Below are 22150 nucleotides of genomic sequence, written 5' to 3'. Positions count from 1 at the left end.
TAGACAGTTGGTACAATCTTAGAACAAGAAATGGAAAAAAAAGGGGCACAGAAAAAAATATGATATAATATATTTATTTTATATCAGTGGATTTTTTTATACCTCACACAAGTCAGTGTCAGTTTTTTGCATCATTTTGGATGTTTTAGTACCATATTGCCCTGAATATGAGGCAGCCCTCCTCTTTTTTAACAACTGCTTTTGGAAAAATACTTATTTCAAAATATAAAATGCTTTCAGATTGTCTTATTTATGAATCTACTCCTCCTCCTCAAATCATTTTGTCTCATGAAAACATCATTTGAGACATCAAATACCTCCATTAAAGCATAATCTGAATCCTACATCTGTATGGCTGTTAGCAACATACTCTCAACACACTCACCCGTCAGGCTGAGTGATGTGAACAGGTTTCAGTCTGTCCTTTTGTCAGTCATCATGACACTGACAGTGACACAAATCATTTTTGACTGTTTGACAGATAATTTGGTCCCTGGTAAAGACTTCTAAAGGCTTATTCGACTTTTTGCTTCTCAGGAATTTTATTTGTCCGTGGCGGCAACAGGAGTGAAATGAGCTGTCAGAGGTGGCAGGTTAAACTAGACTAACTAAAACACTTTGAGCAACAATTCCCATGTTATTAAATTCAATTGATCAACTTGTTTTCTTAGCAGAGATTGGTTCTGCCTTTGTTATCTTAACTGATAAGCTAATAAAAAGGATGAATTAAAAAGTCAATGGACACAGATGTACTGTTAGTTCACGTGCTGCCTTTCTATTAACACACTCCATAAATTTATGTAAAGGTCAGTTTCAAGCTCATAACTAGAGCTTACACATCTTTAACTCTCTGAGTGTGTGTGTGTGTGTGTGTGTGTGTGTGTGTGTGTGTGTGTTTGTGTCCTGTCCGAGTCCTCTTTTCCTGGCTGCTTCCTGTTCAGATCCAGGGGTGTGTTCCACTTCCTTCCTGCGCTGCCACAATCTCGGTCAGGCTTCCTCCATGTCTTCCAGCTTTATGAAAAATCTGCTGCGTATGACTGTGTACATTGGCGCGTATCTCCTTACAGTATACCCAAGCCTGCATTAAACGTGTGCATGTGCAGGTGTTGGTGATAGCGCACATAGAAAACGGGTGCTCCTCTGCTTAGTTTTTCTGTGTTCTGATGTGACCCACCGCCTGGCACCTCTGAGGTCAGCGACAGATAAGAGAAGACATGGAGTAACTTTCCCACACAGTGACGACAGCACTTGTGAAAGTCCAGTCACAAACCAGCCCGTCTCTTTTCACTTTGAATGTTTTTTTTTCTTTTTTTCTTTGGTCTCAGTGACTCTTGCTCTCCAACCTCTTTCCTCAATCCCACCTGACCAGACTTTGTCCTTTGTCACCGATGCCCGCCGAGAGGTAACTGGGTCAACGCTGCTGACTCAGACACAGCAAAAAAAGAAAAAAAAGAAAAAAAAAAGAAAAGAAAAGCTAACAAAAAAAGAAAATCTTGGCTCTTGTTTATGTGGTTAGCACTTCTCCATCACTGATGAAACGTCAATTTTCTTGCAACACAGAGGAATGTATCTGCTTCCCATCTGGGTGTTGTTGTTTTGACCCTTAAAAACCTCATTATTGGCTGCTTGTTATTTTGCTGTTTTCTAATCTGGATAAAGGGAGAATGTGTTGTTTTCTGGATATGACCCAATAACGCTACAAAGTATGTCTCCTTTAAGAGTCAGGTTTAGGGGTGCAAACTTTTTATATAAACTGTCATGTTTATCATGTACATGTTTATTCCAGCATTCACCTCCATGTTCCACTTTCACCCTACTTGAACACTAACAGTCTGATCTTTATATAGATATCAGATGTTTGTTGACGAGCTCTTGTCCTTAATTTTGCAGCTATATGTTCATATTTGTCTCAGTTCAGCTGTATTTCTGTATTGTAAACATCCCTCTGTACTGTCTATAAGTTTACTGAAAGTACTGACAACTGGAGTTGAGTTTTATGATCAACAACTGATCAATCATTCCAAGCTTATAAAGTATAAAATGCTTTTCATAGATGACATGGTACCACCTTATAAGTTAGGTATTTGAATCCTAAATGAAATAAACAGGAGAGAACAGTTTGAATCATAGTGTGATGAAAGTGTTTCCATGCTGTGTGATTATTCAGCTGTAGGAGTGTCTTCACGTCACAGGGGAGGATGTTTGTAACTAAAATAATTTGATAAAGAGAAGTGGCAAAAGCTGCACAAAACTGCTGCTCCTGCAGAAGATAAAACTTAATAACTCTCTGCAACTTGCAGGCTTTCTAAACCCGAGGACATATATTAGATCAGACTGAACACGCACAGAATGGCCCGACCCATGTAGACTAGTGAAATGAAATGCACTGCAGTGTTCATATTTGATTGATAATGATTTCACATCCTTTTTCCATTATCACCTCTGAAGTCAATATGATGAACTTGTTACAGTACAGTTGCTTATTTATACATAAAACAGATACAGTGCAACATTAGCATTAGCATTCTTCCTGTGTGTCTACAGTAGATACCTGATGAATATACACTACAGCCTAAACTGCAGAGCTTCTCCCCTGAGCTGTGGACATCAGACTGACTCTGAATGTCAGTGTAACAGAATCTGAGGATGAAAGATTTTATTTAAGGTGGTTGCTGACAGTGAGGTGTAGTATCAGGCTCACATTTTTAAAGCACTGGTCAGTGTCACTGTATCTTGACCCTCCAGAAGCTTCTCTGGCCCGTGGTCTGTCCAAGGTCATGGGGCGGTTTCTGTGTGTGTATGTGGCTGCCATAGAAACCACGGGGTCCGTCTGATAGGAGGACATGTCCCCTATCTTTTCCTGTGGTAAAGAGTCCACTCCTCAGCTCTTGTGAAGCACTTTGGGAAGTATGCACTTCAGCACGCCCCTAACACAGACAATCGCACAGAGATAGCTGGTAAATTTAGGGCACGACAGATGTCCTACATGCCAGAGCTGACTGAGCAGCAGCAGCAGTTCCTGTAAGGTTCACTGTTAAAGTTCATTATTCGTCTCAAAATGGAAAATCCAGTGTATAAAAACCAGACAGAAGGCAAAATAAAACAGGAAGAATTTAGCAGCATTCCTAAAAGCAGACGCTGCGAAAGCAACCAGTTGACAAAAACAGACATACAGTTGTCATGTGCTCTGTAAGGTGCAGACAAACTCTGCCACTCTTGGCCGCTGCAAATATTTTTACAAGTGTTTTAAATAGCACTCTCTCTATTAAAGTATCAGTCTAGGCCCAGAGACAGTCTAACTTTTGGACAGATCATGAGATGATGGGCCTCTGCACCCAGACGCCCTCCCCGAGCATCACACTAAAGAAGTGTTGATTGCATCAACACTCCTAATCAAACACCTCTTTCGCACCTCATAACCCAAACTTTAATCCCTAAATATCTCAACCGCTGCCTGTTTCTTTCATTTACTTTCAAACAAAACAACTTGCACAACCCCACCTCAGAACAAACGTTCCCCCACACAGGCCACAAAACACTAAACAATCCCCCAAAAGAAAGGCGGCCTCCGTCTGGCTTGAAAGAGAAAACACAATCTGTCTTCGGATGGAAAAGCACTTTTCAAGAGGCCAGTGTTTTTCAGTGTTCACAGAAAATGGTGTGGAGAACATATTTGCCTCCTCCCTCTGCAATTGTTTCCATGCTGTATAATCATTTCAGCTGTAGGAGTGTCAGCATGGGGAGATGCCTGGACGTCACGGGAATGTTTGTAACTGGGACACTTTGATAAAGAAAAGTAGCCATGATTGCGGTTTTAACTACAGATACAGGATTGAGAAAATGATGCAAAAAGCCTTGAAACTGACCACAAAGCTAGGAGTGCAGTGACCTTATTGAGCAGAGGAGGGAGTCGCTGTTTTGGAAGTGCCTCCCCGGCGATTTCTGGGGACTTGAGGGCCCTACTATAACTGGGTTGTCTTCGCGGCGGGTGGCTGCAGGGCCTATAGGGGGGGCCCTGTTTTCCATGTGTGCTGCTCATACTTGCAGTGTTCCTCTGCAGGCAGGCTGTCAGTATGTGGAACAGCCGTGGAGGGCCTTGGCTCTCTCTCTGAGTTTTTTTTTTTTTCTTTTTTTTTCACAGGGCTGACAAATTTGCTGGGGTTTGAGCTGTAGCATCTGTTGCTTTGAGGGGGCCTGCTATTTATCAAACTGAAGCGGAGTCTGCTGGGAGCCCAAAGGGAAAGAAACATGGCTTACTATATAGGTTAACCCCCCTTTCTCCCTTCCTACTCCCTCTGTCTCTCTTTTTTTCACCCCCAGCCCTCTGTTGCCTCACTCTCTCAATCTGAAGACATGTTATTCAGAGCTGTATTTGTGCAAAGGGAGTAACTAGGAGGGGGTGGTGGTGGGGGTACAGGGGGGGCACTATAAGAAAGAGGGGGGTGGGGAGGGAAAATGAGGAAAGATAGGATGTGGCTCACTGTATTCTCTATGACTCCCTACAGTGTCGTGGTTAATTTGCAGTTAAATCAACTTCTTCATGTGAGCATTTGGCACCCAATGTTGTTTTTCAAAACTGCTGAAATAGTTGAGTGCTGAAGTGCAGATGGGCCTCCGGCTTTTCAGGAATCCACCAGCGTGTTCTTAGAAAGATTGTATTTTTGGGGGGGGGGTTGGAAAAAAAACTTTACAGTCTGGTTTTATCCAAGGCACCTTGAAGCAATCATGAACAGTTGTGTTATTTGTTTTCTGTGTACTCTAGTAGAATAACAAGCTCTCAGAAAAACACTTGAATTACAAGACAAACCAACTACTACACTAACTCCTTGCCTTTTTAACAACCTGTCTGCTCGCATCGACACACACACACACACACACACACAGAGGCAGGACCCGAGCTGCTTCTCAATGAGATGATTAATGCGTCAGCTGGGCCCTCGGGCGTGCTGCGAATCTCACTTTGACCACATTCTTCTTAACTGTCCCGCCGACAAAAACAGCGTTCAGGGAGCGTTGCTTCGAGGCGCTGATAAAAGGCACTGGGGACACAGATTAACAAAGCAGAGGAAGAACAGGGGGTAGGCGAGTGGAGGATGAATAGCGATGGAGAAAGAGGGGTATTGATTGACAGAGGAGTAAACAGCTCAACCGGAAAGGCAGAAAGCAGTCCAGAGGGTGGGCCACTGTGTCAGGTGAAACAAAATGAGGTTATGTGTCCGATCCATGCATGTACAATATTTCCTCCATGTCTAATGACCCACTTTACCACAGGTCACCTTCCTCTGCTTTCTTTTTCCATTTTCTCCTTGTCCCACTTTCCCTGTTTGCTCTGACACTTTCTCTTCCCACTTGACCTCTCTCCTGCTCTCTCCCTCTTCCTCTCCTGACTCTTCCCTCTCTCATACCTCCACTGTGATGTAACTCTCACTCTCTCTTTCTCACAAACATGTTTTCTTGAAGGAGGTGCACTGTGCCCACCCACACAGAGGATCCATTCATACAAAGTTGTTTTCTGTGCTTTACATCTTTTTTACATGAGAGCACAAATAACTCACATGTCTCTCCTGCATCTGCCTGGCCTGCCGCAGCCAATAAGTCCTTTATTTATGTAAGATGACTCTTGTTATGGGTTTAGCTGCCCCCAAAACAAGCCTTCTGACACGCTACAGAAAATAGAGGAAGGAAAAAATGCAGGGCTGTTGTTTTTTTTCCTACATTAACATAGGCAGAGATGAGCAAAGAGTATAAACAATTCTTTAAAGGGCGCACACAGTAGGCTGGACGCTCTTCCACTCTCTCTCTCTCTCTATCTTGAGCACACACACACACACACACACACACACACACGCCAACGCATGCTCTCCAATCCAAACTTACACGCTGAGAGGCAACAACTGGTCAACAGGATATGAAACCTTCCTTTCTGCTGTTTTTTTCTTTTCTTCTTCAAGTTAGAATTGACCTTTCCCCTACTTTGCCTTTTTCTGCTCTAAAGCTCACTCCCTGCCTCTCACATGCTCCTTTCTGTCGTGTTTGTGGTTTACCCTGAGTTTGGTTGACTTTTTTGAGCCTGTGGCATTCACTTCAAGCACGACTGAAAAGCAATACCCTCCCCTTGGGCCAAACTACGCATTTCATTTGGTATATCTGGGTCTAGTAAACTTTCCATTTCTGTGCTGTAAACTCCGTGCAGACTTTCAGATAATCAGTGTCCAGCTCATTTGCTTTATGGGTTATGGCTGAGTCATTCCCATGTACTTGGTGAAAGGTGTTCACTTGGAGGCGGAGGCCACTCTGCTGAGCCTCACTCCCTCACCCCCTCCTGACTGGTGTTAGTGGAAGGGAAGATGACCATCTGCTGCCCCAGTTGCCCAGTGACTGGACAACAGCCTTCTCTTATGGCACAGTTCCACTGTCCATTGTCTGCTTGAGACTCTGAGTGTGTGTGTGTGTGTGTGCGTGCACTGCATTTAACATGTGAGAGGGAGTGTATGCTTGCCTTTTATGCCCCTGTTTAAGTTTGTCCTGATCTGTCCTGTCCTGTGTATGTGCGCTTAGTCGCCTTTATACAGCTTGTGTGTGTGTGTGTGTGTGTGTCTGCCTCAAGGAGAGCCAAGTATTGTGTGAAGCTTTCCTGTGGGAGTCCCGTAGAGAACGCACCCTCGGCCCAGCAGGACGGTCCCCGGTGTGGTGTGAGCAGACTCTCTGCCTTACGGGCGGGTTAGTGGAGGGTCAGAGATTTACAGGCAACAGGCCAAAACTTTGCTCCAGTGCATCAGGAGACTAGGTTTCCTCTCCAGACATGTGTACATGATGACACACACATGCAGACATAGGCATCCATGTGCACTATTGTTGTGGATCAAACAGCTCATCATCAGACATCATGCACAAGTTGGGAAAACTGATGTGTGCAGGTCTAATACACATACCACTCTGAAGGGCTAAAACTTAGCACAAATCCTAAAATGTAAATCATTTATATTATTAGCTTAGCTTAACATAAAGACTACAAGCAAAGGCAATCAGCAACAGCAGCTTTACTCTGTCTTAAAGTGGGTTTTTGTTACATTTCCGTTTGTGTGCAGATTCAACAAGCAAGATATACATGTAAGTAAGCTTTACAGGTGCTGGTAGACAGATTTTGTTAGCTCTGGACAGAACCAGGCTCGCTGTTTGCCCCTGTGTCTTTATTGTAAAAATAATTGCTTCCTTGCACTAGGATCATACTTATTTCACCGAGAGTGGGATCAGTGTTTTCTGCTAACTCTTGTCAGGAAATCAAATAAGTAATTACCCAAAATGACATTGTGTTTAAGACACATAATTTATGTATTACATACTTCAGTACAGCCATGCTTGGGTAAAAACCTCCCAACACTGAGTAATAAACTCTTTTTTGCCACTGTATCAGTGACCCAAGCTACTGGCTGTCATTGGTAGCAGCAAAATAGACATTTCCTTCTTCCTGAATTCAAAGTAGACATCTCTAAGTACTAGTCAGTTTACTTTTTACCCATAAGCCCATCTTGGCTGTGCTGTTATAACACAGCATTTGGAGTCTCTGCAGGATGTCGACAGACAGACAGACGGCGCCCCAGGTGAGCATGCACTGCGAAGATGAGAGGAGGTCTTGGTGTTCCCTGCTCATATTTTGTTATACCCACTGAAAAACCAATACTGAAAGATCAGCTGTGGCTAACCACACCAATTCGTTCTTAACAAGAGACATATACAGTACTGAATGTGATAATGAACACACCCACTCAGCAAATACATATTTATCTTGGTCACCTCAGGAAGTTAAGGCACTGTGTTAAAGGTTTTTTTTCTTTTCTTTTCTTTTTTTTTTTGGAGCATGAGTCTCTGTTCTCACATTTCTCTCCGGCTGTTTTTAGTTTGTGTGATTTGAAATGGCATTCGTTTTTTCACCCTCTGTTTCCACTTCTGTCTTTGTCTCTTATTCCCTCTCTGTTGCACACCCTGTTTCCCTCTCTCTCTCACATACATGCAGGTGATGGGAGGGGGGTTGTACCAAGCTCAGTTACTCATTATCCCTCGTCCAGTCCTGTCAGTTAGCTACCCGCTCCTCCACCGCTCTCGCCTTTGGCAGGGGAACAGCAGCAACATGAGAGCCATGCTCATGACGCTGAACTTTTCCTCCCAGACATTTAGAGAGGAAAACAAGCTGGGAGAAATGTTTTTTTTTTTTCTCTCTCTGCTTAGCTGAAAGAATCTTGTGAGAACATCTAACTACACTTTTGTCAATGGTGCTTAAAGCGCAGACCACATACCAGACACTCATTTATGGGTGACAAAATTTACGAGGAGCTCTATGAGTGATGCCAAATGCCTGTGTGGTTCAAAAATGTTATTAGACTTCACTTATTCATTTTTATTACCTTTTAATTCTGAACTCAGCCGTTATTGCGTAATAATATACTGTAGATTGAGCCAACAACAGGCCAAGGGAATAGAGGGTGACAAATGCTCCTGAGGAAAGCAGGGGGATCTGGGAGATTTGTGGATTGGGTCTGAGCCATGCTGCTTTGGGTTTTTAGGTGTGTGTATGTGTATGTTTATGTAGGAAACCTGATGGAAATCTGATTTGGCAGAGCCATTATCCCCTTTAGACTTCAACAGTAGGCCTACACTGCGCTGTGGCTGCCACTAATCCCATAATGGGCTGACTCTGCACTGAAGCTGCACAAATACTGTTCCCCTTGGTGAAAACTGTGACAGTGGGTTTGTTTCTGTTAATGTTCCCTGTGTATGTGCTCTGCATTACAGTGTGTGCATTAGTGTGTCTCCTCAGGTGAGTGGGCACAGATAGGTAATCTGGTGTACAGAGTCATCGATTTTTCCCGCTGCACAGGAAGTGGCTGGTTATTGATTCTCTGGGACAATGATGTCACTCCAGACGGTGCGGGGTGTTTACTTATCCATGATAAGGTACGAGGTGCTTTCTCTTCGCGCACTGGTCAAATAATCCTCTCCCCCTGTCCTCTTACCTTTTATCACTCTTCTCTCATCACTCTTTCCATCCCCATCTTTTCATTCATTGTTAATGCCCTCTTTAACCCCAACATCCATTATGTGTGACATAATCACAGATGAGGTCTGTCATGTCCTACATTTGCCTACAGTGGTCGTCTGTACGAGTTTGGCTAGTAAGTATAAGTGAATGGCCTTTAATTTAGATAACCTGCTGTTTCTTTAATACATTTGCACATTTATTTAGTCAAAAAGTACAAAATGTAGCATTTGAATATAAAACAAAATCCACAGCATTAAAGCTCCACAGGTAATTTAGACAATTTCTTCAATTTCTTTGTAGAAAAAGTCCTACTCCGTTATCACAAACCTGTTGTAAGATTGCCTCACCTCTTTTCAGTCTTTCCTACACTCTAAGACCAAAGTGTCGTGGTTACTCATAATTTTCCGACACCACTGACTCAGTCAAGCCACAGCGCCAGTTTAGCTGAGTTAACTAAACCAGATACTGTAGCTGCTTATCAACTGATTTTGTCATAGATTGATTAATTTTTATCGAGTGTGACACCAGTAGGAACACTGCCAGTCTTCCTGGCAGTGATAATACATGTCTACCTATTTAGGTTATGTAAGGCCACTTATTGCACATCAGTTCCCTGCAGGCAGCAGGTTATCTCTCCACTTGTTTGTAACGTTTGAACAAATAAGTGTGGGGAATTAATATTAAAATAATCCTAGAAGTAACAGTGGTCTGATTTCAAAAAGCAATCAGTTGCATTCTGCATGAATTTTCAAAGTGACCAATGTTTCTCGTCACTACAGTAATATAATCAGTGTTTGCTGCTCTGGACAGAAGCCATCTTATCTCCTAATTATATCAGACACTCAAAAGTTAGTGAAATATTTAAATCAGGCTGGAGTCCACAAGGGGAATGATATGAAAGATTTTCAGCCGTTGGTTTGTTCTTTTACCGGTCCCTCAGGCTTGTAATTGATTAACCACAGAGCAAATATGTCTAACACTACCTGTGGCATGAGACAGAAGACCACACACACACACTCACACACACACACACACACACACAAAATGCAGGCACACTTCTGTCAGGGTTATTAGGTCCACGGAGAGTTTGTAAAAGTCAAGGACCAGCATGCACACAAACCCTACACATGAACTCAGTACATTTTAAAATTGGGGCTATAAAAGTTTCAGATAGATTAATTGCTCAAAAAAAAAAAAAAAAAAAAAAAAAAAACACATACAGAATATTTTCTTATGACAATATGTGTCTTTGTTTTAGTTAGAAATAAGTTTGTTGTTATTATCATTTCTACATGTTTCTAAGTAATTTAATCAGACTTTAATTTACCGTGAGAAACATGAATGACCCAGCATGAAATGTTTGCGTAACTGGTAGGATGTATGGACATATTATAGCCTCAGGACGTAATGTGCCGAGGTAAGCATTTTCTGCATTTTTCCACTGTTGTTTTAGACAGTACAAACTCATGATCTCATGTCACGTGTTTGTGTTTTCATATTTGAGGAAGTTGCTGGTTGCTGGAAGTCTTAAAAAGACATGTATGTACATGTACTATGACTTTGTGTATGTTGGTACTCATCCCTCTTTTGTTTGCACACACTGAGTTTGCAGGCTTCACTGTGTATATGTTCTGTACTTCATCTTGAACCACTGCTTAAAGTTGAACTTATGGTGCAAGAAAAACCAAATGGGACGTCTGAGAGGAACAAAAGTGAACAGAAAGAAAAAGAGCTGAGGTACATAATGATTCTGTGATTCAAACTTGTCCCATTGACCTTTCTCTGGTCTTTTTGATTCTCAGATGCTACCGTTTCTGCTGATTTTTGGAGGCAGAGTTTGTCCAAGATAGTAAAAAACAGTAAACCAGAGGTGCCTGAAGGTAAAAACCAGCACATTTTGCAATGTAATGTACCTGCACTTAATCCTTGTAGAACAGGAAAAGTCACAATGAGATTGAATTAAATTTTTGAGACCCACCTCATTAACTGAACACAAATTCAACATACACGTGATATATACAGTACATACAATACAGACAGGTGACAAAGGAAAAACCTGGAAAATGAGTGGGATGACAACATATAATGTATGTGAGCATACAAGACCCATTCATAAGATTCACATTTTAAAATGACTTATCTGGAAACTTAAAAAAGACAGCCAGAGACTGTGTTTTCAACCAACTCTTGGTGCTGCCACTAGCAGCTGTTGATTCAGTGGAAAAATCATTGATGATCAGAAATGTGAAGCCTACTTTTGTCTGCGGCTGTCTGAAATCATCGTTATAAAAAATACTAAGACGTTTGAGTGTTAATCTGGCAGCATTATCACTGTAAACTGCATATATGCCATGTAAGAACGGTAACTAAGGGGGAGAGGGGGTAGCGAATGGTTATTATAACTTCATGTACAAAACTTCATTCAATCCCCTTATCTTATACTGAATTTTGGGGGAGATTTAAGCCACTATGAAGAAATAGAACAACTTCAACATTTCCTTCAAAAGCCAATTTTAATCATTCACAAAGGCAGTGAACACTTTAATACCATTTTACAAAAAATGTAAATTCAACATTTCCACCTTCACACTTTGCCGTATTTCTTCTGTCCAATGTCATATGAAGCATCAGCAGCTTAAAATAGTCAGTGATGACTGGGGAAGAGGACAGAGGCCAAGGTGATCGAGTTTCCACCTAATCAAACAGACATTTCATAAACGATTAAACATTAATGGAGCAGTGTCCGTGACGTTGCACTCAAATGAGGTTCTGCCACCCATTTTGTTCTGCCATTCAGTACTGGGGGCTCATTGCCTATTAATGAAGTAATAGGACACGACCAAAATGGTTCTGAGGGCAACAATTAGGCCCTATCACTTCCTCCCCCCCTTAAAGTACAGCAGTATCACATCCCCTCTTCAACTTTGCAATCAAAATACATCCTGGTGAAGGTTACAGATTGAGAGAGTAGATAGTGGAAACAGAGAAGGGCAGAAGTGAAACCAGCGTCAGGAACAGACAGAAGTACAGATTACTGTGGAGTGCAATAGTTTCTAATCTTTGCTATAGCCTCTGTGATGTATTACATCAGACTTTATCAGTGTCTGTTTTTGTCTGCTGTCTAAGCTGGTATACCTCACACTGGATCACCGCTCTCATGACTGTCAACCATTCTTCTGTTACATAAAAAGAGGTTATTGACTCTCTTGTTTTCTGTGAACAGCTACATGGAAATGATGAAACAGTTTGTTAACCTCGACGGCTCATCAAGTTTTTATGGCCTTTTGATTTAGTAGCACCCATGTGATTACCAGTTGGAGCGTCGTCGGCCGTGAGCTGCTGTAATGAGCTTGCTGTTTCTCTGTATTTTTGGGCGTGAATCATCGTCTTTCTTTATCCTCACAGAAACAGGTGGAGGGTTGGCTCCTTTGTGAGGGGGTTTACAATGCCCATTAAGAATTATAGGGTGAATGATCAAAAACCTTTTGGCCAGGTTCCCAGTGAGATGAGTCATTTTTTTTTTTCTTTTTTTGCTCAGTCAGCAGAGCCGAGGTCTCGTCAGAGAGCGAGAGAGAAAAAAACAGCTGTGCATGCCAGGAGCTGTGCAGCAGCATCAGACCAAGGGAGCTGTTTTCTTTGGGGCTCTTAGCGTCTCAATGCTGATATAAGGTCAGCTTTGTTAGTCCCATGTTTTCGGATAACATGAGTAATAGAGATAAGCTTGCCCTAGATTTCAACGTGCGTGTATCTTTAACAGTTGCTCCAACACTTCTCAAGCCCCTGAGTTTTGTCATTTGAACTTTTGGCAGCACCTCTGGACTCGCCCCTCAGTCTTATCTCTTGTGTTTCCCATCGGTAAACTTTATGATGAAGGGGGGGGTGGCAGGGTTGGTCATAGCACAGCTGAGGTTGTTATTGTAGAAACAGAGAGACTTTAGAGAAGGAAAAGAGGACAAGCGAAGCAAATTGGCGACTTTTTTATTGATTTGTGGTGGCTGTGTCATATCAGGCTAAAGATAGCAGAGGAGGGTTTGGTATTTTCTGTTTTTCTATGGGCTCTTTTCTCTTGGAGCCTGTTGTATTGTGACAGCTGCCCTCTCCTTGTTAGAATAACATCCCCGGGAACTCACTCTTCCTCACGTGCTCACAGGGGTTGCAGCGCCAACGCCTTTCCCCCAGGATTGTCGTCCACATATACATTATTTGGAGAACTGTGTATATGCATGTTCACGCCTGGCAGCATAAAGTCATAAAAGAGAGGTTATCTTTTGTCCCAGAGACCTCTTTCCCCTCTCTCTTCTCTCTCTTTTCCGTGCGCTCCCTGAGGTCTCTGCAGTTCCTCTGCGTTTCATGGAATCCAGGGAACGCCGCTTCCTCTCAGTGTTGGTGTGCACTGGTCCAGGGCCTGATGGTCTGGGGGGGCACGCCTCTCCTCTCAGGAAAGCCGGCGCTTGGCGAGACCTCTCCACTCTGATAGCCTGCCAGAATACACACAGATCAGAGAAGAGGCGACTGGGAAAAAAGGAGAAGAAAAGGGGCCAAAAGTCGCTCAAAGAGGGCCGAGAGGCATCTCTCGTCCAGTTAATTCCCACACTGATCCAACCTGGGCTCATAAGTTTTTACATCAGATGAAAATTATGGTTAAAATTACACTACACTGAGCCTCATGTCTGACTCTGAAGCTTATGATCAACAAGTTCTGGCAACTTCAACAGTTTTAGAGGCTGGTGGCTGCTCTGTGGCCTGTTGGACAGGTAAGGGTTAACCCTCCAGTCTGCTCAGTTAAATGCTCAGTGATAGATGAACAGGCTCAAACCTAAAGCTGTGTTTGAAGAGTGGGGTGGGGGATACCCTCTGAGTCTGCAGTTTTCACTCTTTATCTGTGCACAAGTTTAAAGTTTAAAGTCATATGTGCAGATCTGTGGCATTTAAATGAATTGATTTGCTCCTTTACTGTTAAAAACAGTAACTACAGCTTCAATCTGTTTACATGGAAAAAGTTCTCTGGCTGTTTTCAGATATGAGAATTGCTGCTGTGAGCCTCTGGGCTAAGTTGAACCATGTGGTTTTGTGTTTGCTGTAAAGTTAGGAAACATTTGTTTTGACACTTTTTCGTCAGAGAAAATCAAACATACAGACATTTCAACTGCGCAAATACTGAATTACTTTCTATGAAACAGACCAGATTAGGTTGCTCAGTGAACTTCATACCTCGGAAGAACTTTTTTTCTTGTTTTCCTTTTCTTTTTTTTCTCAGAGAAACAAGAGAGGCAGAGAGAGAGAGCAGAGAAGATTGGTTCCTGTAACTGTTGCTCTGCCCCGTGATTGGTGGAAGCCTGTTGCTAGGCTTATGTCAGTGTTCGAGAGTTTTCTGCTTCCTCTCCTCTCTGCACTGATAGGTCAGGTTTGAACTGGTCGGGTGGACTTCTGCCACTTGTTGAACATCCCCACAGTTTCTGCGGTTCCCTTGTGTCTAACTGCATGAAAAAACACAGCAGCCGCAGCGCTGAGACACATATGTGCAGAGTTTACGCCTGCCCTGGCTTCCTCTCTGTTTTTTAATCTTATTAACTTTTATCATCCTCTTTATTGGTTTAAGGCTGTTGTTAATTCTGCTCCACACTCATAAAGGAAAAACAACTGCTTTTGTGAGCATCTGAGAGAGAAGCTGCCATACTTGTTTATTTCTAAAAAGTTTAGTGAACTAATTTTTAACAGTAGACAGATGACTTAATGAAACAGCTGCTTTGTTTTAAAACTACTAATTGTTTGTTCTTTAGTATCCATTTTTATACCACAATCTACTGTCAGCAACTCTGTTGTAAAATGTTACAACAACATGCAAACTGTCACACATACAGTATCTGTTTACTGCTGTACTTACATAAACCTTACATTCCTCAGTGGCAAAGTCACTTTTTGAACTTGCGACATGTTTTTCTCTGTGGCAGGTTTTGCACTCTCAGAGTGATACTATCATTTGAGTATGAAACACTCTCACTCCGTGGGCCTGAACGCTGGCTGTAAAACATCTGTGTTTCGTGCCTTCATGGAGCTTTGAAGTGGACACAATGGATTCCTCTAATGACAAAGTAATAAAAGTGTCAAAACATCCATATAAACCTGTCAGGACACTCTTGCAGCATTTTCTACCATCTATATATATGCTCACTGTGTTCTAGTCAGTGATTTTTTTTTCACCAAAATATGAGCAAATACATGACTTCTACACTGTTGTGCCCTTCTTCCTCCTCCTTCCTCCTCCACAAAATGTGTACATGCTGATGCTGCCATATGCAAAATGCACATTAAGTTTCTGTGGCCACTAGCTCATGCATGAAATGAGCCTGGGTAACATTTTCTGAACAACAGTTTCTATGACCATAAGAAGTAATGTGGGATGATGGCAAATGTAAAAATGTAGTGTCGGTGAACTCATCTGACAAACTAAAGTTTGCTAACTTTAGCCGTCATAAGTGACCGTGTAAAGCTATGGCGCCGAAACCCCAGAGTGTACAGAACTGAATGGGGTTTATTTCTGATGATTTGAATTTTTAATTTGTAAAAGCTACATTGCGACTTGTAAAAGTGTAATAGTTAAACTTTAAAATAAAATATTGTATCTGTTTCTTTTTGACCTCAAAAATAATTTCAAATCTCACTACTACTGTTTCTCCTATCCTAATTTTTTTTGAAAGACCCCCTGAGTGTGTTTGTGTTTTATTTAGCTGTATTATAAATATAGGTTGTTTGCTTCTGTTCTTAAAAATGCACCTGTCTGCCATGATAATGTCTCAAACAAATGAGAAGCTTCAGTTGGGTGGAAGCTGTTTAAGCAGCCAGGTATGAGCAGAAAACTGCTTCTTATGATGAAAAGTAAAAGAGTTTATGTAAAAAACTTTTAATCTGAACAATTTTCCTGACTATTAGCCTTTATGGGAGTATTTTTATTACCATTAGTCTAATGCTAGCGGAAATGTGTCCATTGTTCGGGCCTTTCCTCCACTAGATCACTATCTGATGATATACACACTGGTAAAACAAATCTGAGATGATTCCTGTTGTTTCCAGGAGCCTTTCCCCTATGTCAGAACTTATCCTCCCAGTGTTGTCCTAACCTCTGTACTCCAAAGGCCCGTAGACTCACACAGTCACATCTCCAGGGTGGCGTGGTGCTTTAATGGCCATCCCATAACTGAAAGGTCACCGGTTTAGCCCCTACAACAGCTAATGAGTCTCTGTGCCGCCGTGTTGTCTTGTAAGTTTAAAAGAGTGAATAACAGAGCTCCTGTTGCTCGTTCATTGAAGTGTGTTCGTAACAAGCTTGTTTGGAGTGTTTCATTTTATCTCTGGATAATTTTCTCATTTAGTTTTTCAGTTTGACTTAGCAATTAGACATTTAAGAGTAACATCATTCAAACTCTCTGTAGTAGACATCAAATAACTGAGATGCCTACAGATGTAGGTCCTCAGAGTCCCCCAAGACACCTGCAGTGTGGTTTTTATGTCACACTGTGTTCTGAACAAACTTCAGAAGACACCGTGAAACGGCGGTTTCCAACCTGAGGTTCAGGACTCCCATGAGGGGTTTGAAGAAACAGCTGAGGTGCTGAGAGATGATTATCAGGACAAGTACCAGTGAGAACATGAACAAAATGTTCTTTTAATCAGACTTTACACAAATCTTCACCTTTTTCTAGAATTACTTTTTACCTATGAATGCCTCTGAACTAAAATTAAGAACAAATTACCCTCTGGTTGAAATGGTCACAACCAGCAAACATGCAAGTGGAAGAACACGTTGCTTTGTTATAAGAGGTCACAAACAAAACAACAACTCCCTTAGAACAGGCAAGGTCTTACAGGTGCTAATATAAGCCAGGCATAACATATTGAAGTCTGGAGTCAAATATTTTGTCTTATTTTCTAACAACAGAGACAGAAGAAGTCAAAATGTGCAGACAAGTTCAAACACACATGAAGCAGAGATTGGACTAAATGTGTGTTGGGATAAAAACACCTCAACTCACTTGCTAGCTTTTTCTGTAGTTTTCTGAATCTTACCAGAGTGTGATATTGTATGGATGTACAAGTTAGTTAATGTGACTTGTTTAAAGTCTGTTCTGCCAGCTGGTGAATAAATCAGCAGTGGGAACAATTTAAACTTGTTAAGTATTAATTGGACTGAAGAAAATGAACTAGAGATGTAACCTCAGCCTTAGTGAATCTGGGAAGGAACATATGCCTGAGTCCCAGCAACACACACACACACACACACACACACACACACACACACACACACACACACACAGATACTCCTGATGTGAGTACAGTAAAGCCCCACAGAGTAGTCAGTGCGTGCACTCTGACAATACTGTTTGGCCCTGTCCGCGAGGCCGGACCCCCGAGCCTAAGCGCTTTTATGTGAAAGGGTTTGGTGTGTCGTAAACCCTAACGCTGACCAGCCTCTTCTGCAGCTTTGCTGAGCCATGGGGCTCCCGGCAGCCCCTGGGAGTGCTGACTCCAGCCCTGGGAACATGTTTACCGCTGCCCCACACCCCACCCTGTGGCATCAGGGGACGGTCCGGTGTAGGGGGCAGGGGGGGAGTGGAGCAGGAGAGTGTGTGTGTGTGTATAGGGGGGGGCAGTCCACACAATGAACCTGCTGAATACTGTGCTATCTATCTATTGGTGCTGAGGACTCGCAGTCAGTTGCCAAACTGGCCGGGTAGGCTCTTGATCATGGTGCACAGGGGCAGACTTGCCTTTTCTTGGCTTCCTCTTTCAACTCGTCATGACCAAATTTAACTTGTTTGTCTGGCTTTTATTGGGTATCCCTTCACAGTTCAGCTGTACATTCGCGTGATTGAGAGTTACTGCAGTGAGGATGCACTGAAACAAGGACAGTATCTCACAAACAGTCAAAAGTGTTGTGAAGTTTTCTCCCCATAGAATGAGTCTTTGTGGGATCTTTGTGAGGGAAAACATGTTATTTAGAAATTTCACCCAGAAACATGATGCACAGATGTGCGTGCGTTTCCGATGTGTGCATACTGGCTAATATGTGGATGCTTTTGTAATGTGGTTTTTGGCAATCCTCAGAGGAAACAACAACTGACTTGCGTGTGCTTTTACACAAAAATACAACTTCTTTATCTTTTGTTTACCAGGATTTTCAAAGACGAGTGTACTGCTCCTGGTACTAAAAAAACCTTCCTCAACAAACTTGTATGAATGAATTAAGGATATTACACTGTAATATACAATTTGCAGCACAAGGCGTTGTTTTCAGGACATCTCATCTGATATAATTCGAAGTAATTATTGACTTTCTAACCACAGTGGTGTGATAAACTAGTTATACACTGTTCCAGTGAACGTGTTATTGTCGAGCTGGGATAAACAAAGCCATAAGAGCTGCCTTCCTTATCTCTGCTTCCTCTTGGCGTTTAAAAGGACTCTCTCAGACCAGGGCTGATTGGTGGAGGAATGACATTATCAGCGGTCTGATAGGCTGCGGTGCAAAACCACTAACTGAAGGGCTGTTGTTGTCGCAGCAGCAGGTCCTGCAGCTCCATATCTCACTGCGTGCTGATGCTGATCCTCTGCACAGCGGACCTCTACCTCTACTTTCTTCTGGCTGGGGCTCAGTTTAGGGGAGACCTGCTGCTGCTTGCTAGATCTGACTCCGTGGTTGTTGTTGTTTTCACTGAATGCACCGATTCACACACAGATAACACGCAAACACGCCTGGTTTTTCCAGCTACATTTGGCAGCATGACAGAAAACTATTCTTACCACCCCCCTGCATGGTGGTTTCTCCATATCATAATGATTGATTTCATTATTGATTTGAGTGATTGGATGGCAAAATCAAGGAATAATCACCTTGGATTGATTGATGCCTTTATCTAGCACACAGGGTGTGATGCATAACAGTAAACTCAATCATGATCAATGGCAGCAGGGAACAAAAGAAGGAGAGAGAAGTGATGATGTTTTCTTAAAGGGGGGGTGAGAGGTGGTGGGGATTGTTCTCTCTGCTCACGTTTTGGACCCCCCTCTTCTCACACTCAGCCCCGCCCCCACGTGCCCCCCCTCCCGCCGCCTGATTGGCCGGCGCGAGGCTGTTTTCGCCGCCTGATTGGCTGCCGCACGCGTCAATCACGCGAGCCTCGACTTATTTACCGAATGTATGAGCGAAGGAGGACGGTATTCTGCTGTAGGGCTGCAACAGCTGACTACTGAGCACTTTACCCAGTGCCTCAAGGAACAAAGAGAGGAGGAAACAGCCACCCAGGAGACGTTTTTATATATATCAAAAAAAAAAATTATACCCAGAAAAGCGAGGACACGAGATGAGGCACGCGGTCGGACCGGCAGAAAACGTGGAAAATAATTCTTTTGCGGTGTCAGGCTTGTTTAAGATATGTACCCATTGTGAACGGCTCAGCAAAAAGGTAAGAGAAAGAAAAGGGGCTCCGGGAACAAATAACACTCTTTGAAAAAGAAACGCAACCTTTTAAAGCCTCAGTCTGCTGCCGGGGTTCAGGAATATGTGTCGCGTTATTGATGTTTTCTGGCGACATTTCTGTTTTTTGTACGTTAAACAAACAAGCTGCAGTGCAGTCTTTTGTCCAGGCTTGTTTACGACTCAGAGGAGTTTGTGGTCATCGGGCAAGAAATCGTCTCCGGATTTTGTCCCTTGACATGATTTTAGTTAAAAAGCAGCAGACGTGCGAGTGGCACGTTTAAAGGGACGTTTTCAAGCCAGTGTCAATTCTGAATAATGTGCATTTCGTGGTCATTCATTCATCCATCCACTTGACGTGCTTCATTGTGCGCTGCGGGATGGTGTCCGCTGGTAAGACATGTCCCGACAAGCAACGGAAAGTTACAGGACATAATAGAGGCTATGTAAAGGTTTCTCCTGTGCTTTAATTTTTTATGAGGGCAAAATGTCACTTTGCATGTTTTGGATATATCATCAATTATGAAGCGCCAGAACCGAATTCTGCCTTTATCCATCAGTTTACTGCGACAGTGCAAAGATGTTGCTTCTACATTGGATAGAACCTTAAATCGCATTTTTATTGTAATTTTCTCTTTAAACCAACATGAGCTGGTCAGGTTTACTGGTGTCAGACAAACAAAGCCACTCAGTCTGCCCCGCAGTAAAGTGACAGTAGCGGGACTTCAGTAGACACAAGAAGTGATGATCGGAGCTCCTCTGATTTCCTGTGGTATTTAAAACGCACTTTTTTCTCCTTTTCTGTGTCTTGCAGGACTTGGGGGTAAGGATTCCAAGACCCCTAGGTAACGGACCCAGCAGATTTATCCCTGAAAAAGAGGTACAGGGCAGCCAGTGATCCTGATGGAAATTTAAAACCCATAGCCTTGTTACAAATAGGTTTCTTTTTTGGAATTATTATATTGAATTTGTTTTTTTGTCAGATTCTTCAAGTCAGTAAAGTGGACGCCAGAACACAAGCGATAATTGAGGATGCGTTTGCAGCCCTCGGTCGCCTTGACAACATTTCTCTGGTGATGGGCTTCCACCCACAGTACCTGGAGAGTTTTCTCCGGACGCAGCACTACCTGCTGCAGATGGATGGACCCCTGTCTTTGCACTACCGACACTACATCGGCATCATGGTGCGGCCACATCCACCCCTCTGCAAGTCCAGTTTCATGTAGGTAAATACCCAGTGATTTTAACTCTGTTTTTTTCTCTGATCCTGCAGGCGGCAGCTAGACACCAGTGTTCATACCTGGTCAACCTGCACGTGAACGACTTCCTCCAGGTCGGGGGAGACCCGAAGTGGCTGAACGGCCTGGACGAAGCACCGCAGAAGCTGCAGCAGCTCGGAGAGCTCAACAAAATCCTGGCCCACCGACCCTGGCTTCTCACCAAGGAACACATCGAGGTGAGAGGGACGGGCACGGTCCGGAGGGTGGATGTGGACATTAAAAGTCTTATGTAACAGGCTGAGGTCATGGGTGGAGGCTGGAGTATAGCTGGGTGGTGGTGGAGGAAGATATAGGGCAATAGGGGGTGAGGCAGGGGAAAAACTAAGAGACAAAAAAATTGGATTTGAAGGGTGAAAGCATATTTTCCCACTTCCTAAAAGGTCAGTGATATTGAAGTCATTATTTGGCTCCGGTCAGCATCGCTCACAGGTTTTTTCCTTTATTTATTCCAGCGCCTTCTGAAGGCGGAGGAACACAGCTGGTCCCTCGCAGAGCTAATCCACGCCGTGGTCCTCCTCACACACTACCACTCCCTCGCCTCCTTCACGTTCGGCTGCGGCATCACGCCTGAGATTCACTGCGACGGCGGACACACTTTCAGACCCCCCTCCCTCAGCCAGTACTGCGTATGTGACATTGCCAACGGCAATGGTCATGCTAATCACCATGATGATCTGCTCGGCAACCAGGTGAGTGGTAATGGGATGGCGTGTGTGTGTGCTACAGAGATGAGCTACAAAGATAAAAGTGAGAGCCCTGTTAAGATGCTAACCGCAGACGTTGTTCTTTGTTTTCGCAGGAGGTGTGTGGTGAGGTCGAGGTGCTGATGGAGCGCATGAAGCAGCTGCAGGAGTGCCGTGATGACGAGGAGGCCAGCCAGGAGGAGATGGCGACTCGCTTTGAGAGGGAGAAGACAGAGAGCATGCTGGTGGTCACGGCAGAGGACGAGGAGTGTGTCCCCTCGAGGGACATCTCCCGACACTTTGAGGACCCCAGCTACGGCTACAAGGACTTCTCCAGGAGGGGGGAGCATGTGCCCACGTTTAGAGTGCAGGTAAGGACTAAATACACTCTGCATATAGAGCGCATCTATACGTGCTGAAAAGGTGTGTTACTAACTTCCTGTCTCTCCTCTATCCAGGATTACAGCTGGGAGGATCACGGCTTCTCTCTGGTCAACCGACTGTATCCTGATGTGGGTCAGATGCTCGACGAGAAGTTCCAGATGGCCTACAACCTGACCTACAACACCATGGCAACCCACAAGGATGTGGACACCAGTATGCTGCGCAGGGCCATCTGGAACTACATCCACTGCATGTTTGGCATCAGGTCAGTCGCTGGGGCAGTTTTTTCTAGTTC

At 43.4% G+C, this 22150-nt stretch overlaps 1 protein-coding gene across 2 annotated transcripts in view; it reads left to right on the top strand.

Annotated features, from left to right (window-relative positions):
* The window catches only part of sesn1 (sestrin 1), a 51365-nt gene that overhangs the window by 27678 nt on the left and 1537 nt on the right, over positions 1 to 22150 (top strand). Inside the window, exons 1-7 of one of the 2 annotated variants that reach the window (XM_018672649.2) lie at positions 19239 to 19497; positions 20323 to 20388; positions 20492 to 20692; positions 20782 to 20964; positions 21241 to 21477; positions 21588 to 21842; positions 21930 to 22120. In XM_018672649.2, coding sequence (XP_018528165.1) covers positions 19396 to 19497; positions 20323 to 20388; positions 20492 to 20692; positions 20782 to 20964; positions 21241 to 21477; positions 21588 to 21842; positions 21930 to 22120 — 1235 coding nt within the window. In that variant the 5' untranslated portion in view covers positions 19239 to 19395. Of the gene's footprint in view, positions 1 to 19238; positions 19498 to 20322; positions 20389 to 20491; positions 20693 to 20781; positions 20965 to 21240; positions 21478 to 21587; positions 21843 to 21929; positions 22121 to 22150 lie in introns of those variants that run through there. The other variant, XM_018672648.2, reaches the window with a different exon arrangement.

This window comes from Lates calcarifer, linkage group LG7_1 (assembly GCF_001640805.2).
Source record: "Lates calcarifer isolate ASB-BC8 linkage group LG7_1, TLL_Latcal_v3, whole genome shotgun sequence".
NCBI lineage: Eukaryota > Metazoa > Chordata > Actinopteri > Centropomidae > Lates > Lates calcarifer.
Note: the sequence above shows the minus strand (reverse complement) of the source record. Positions and strands in the feature narration are given on the sequence as shown.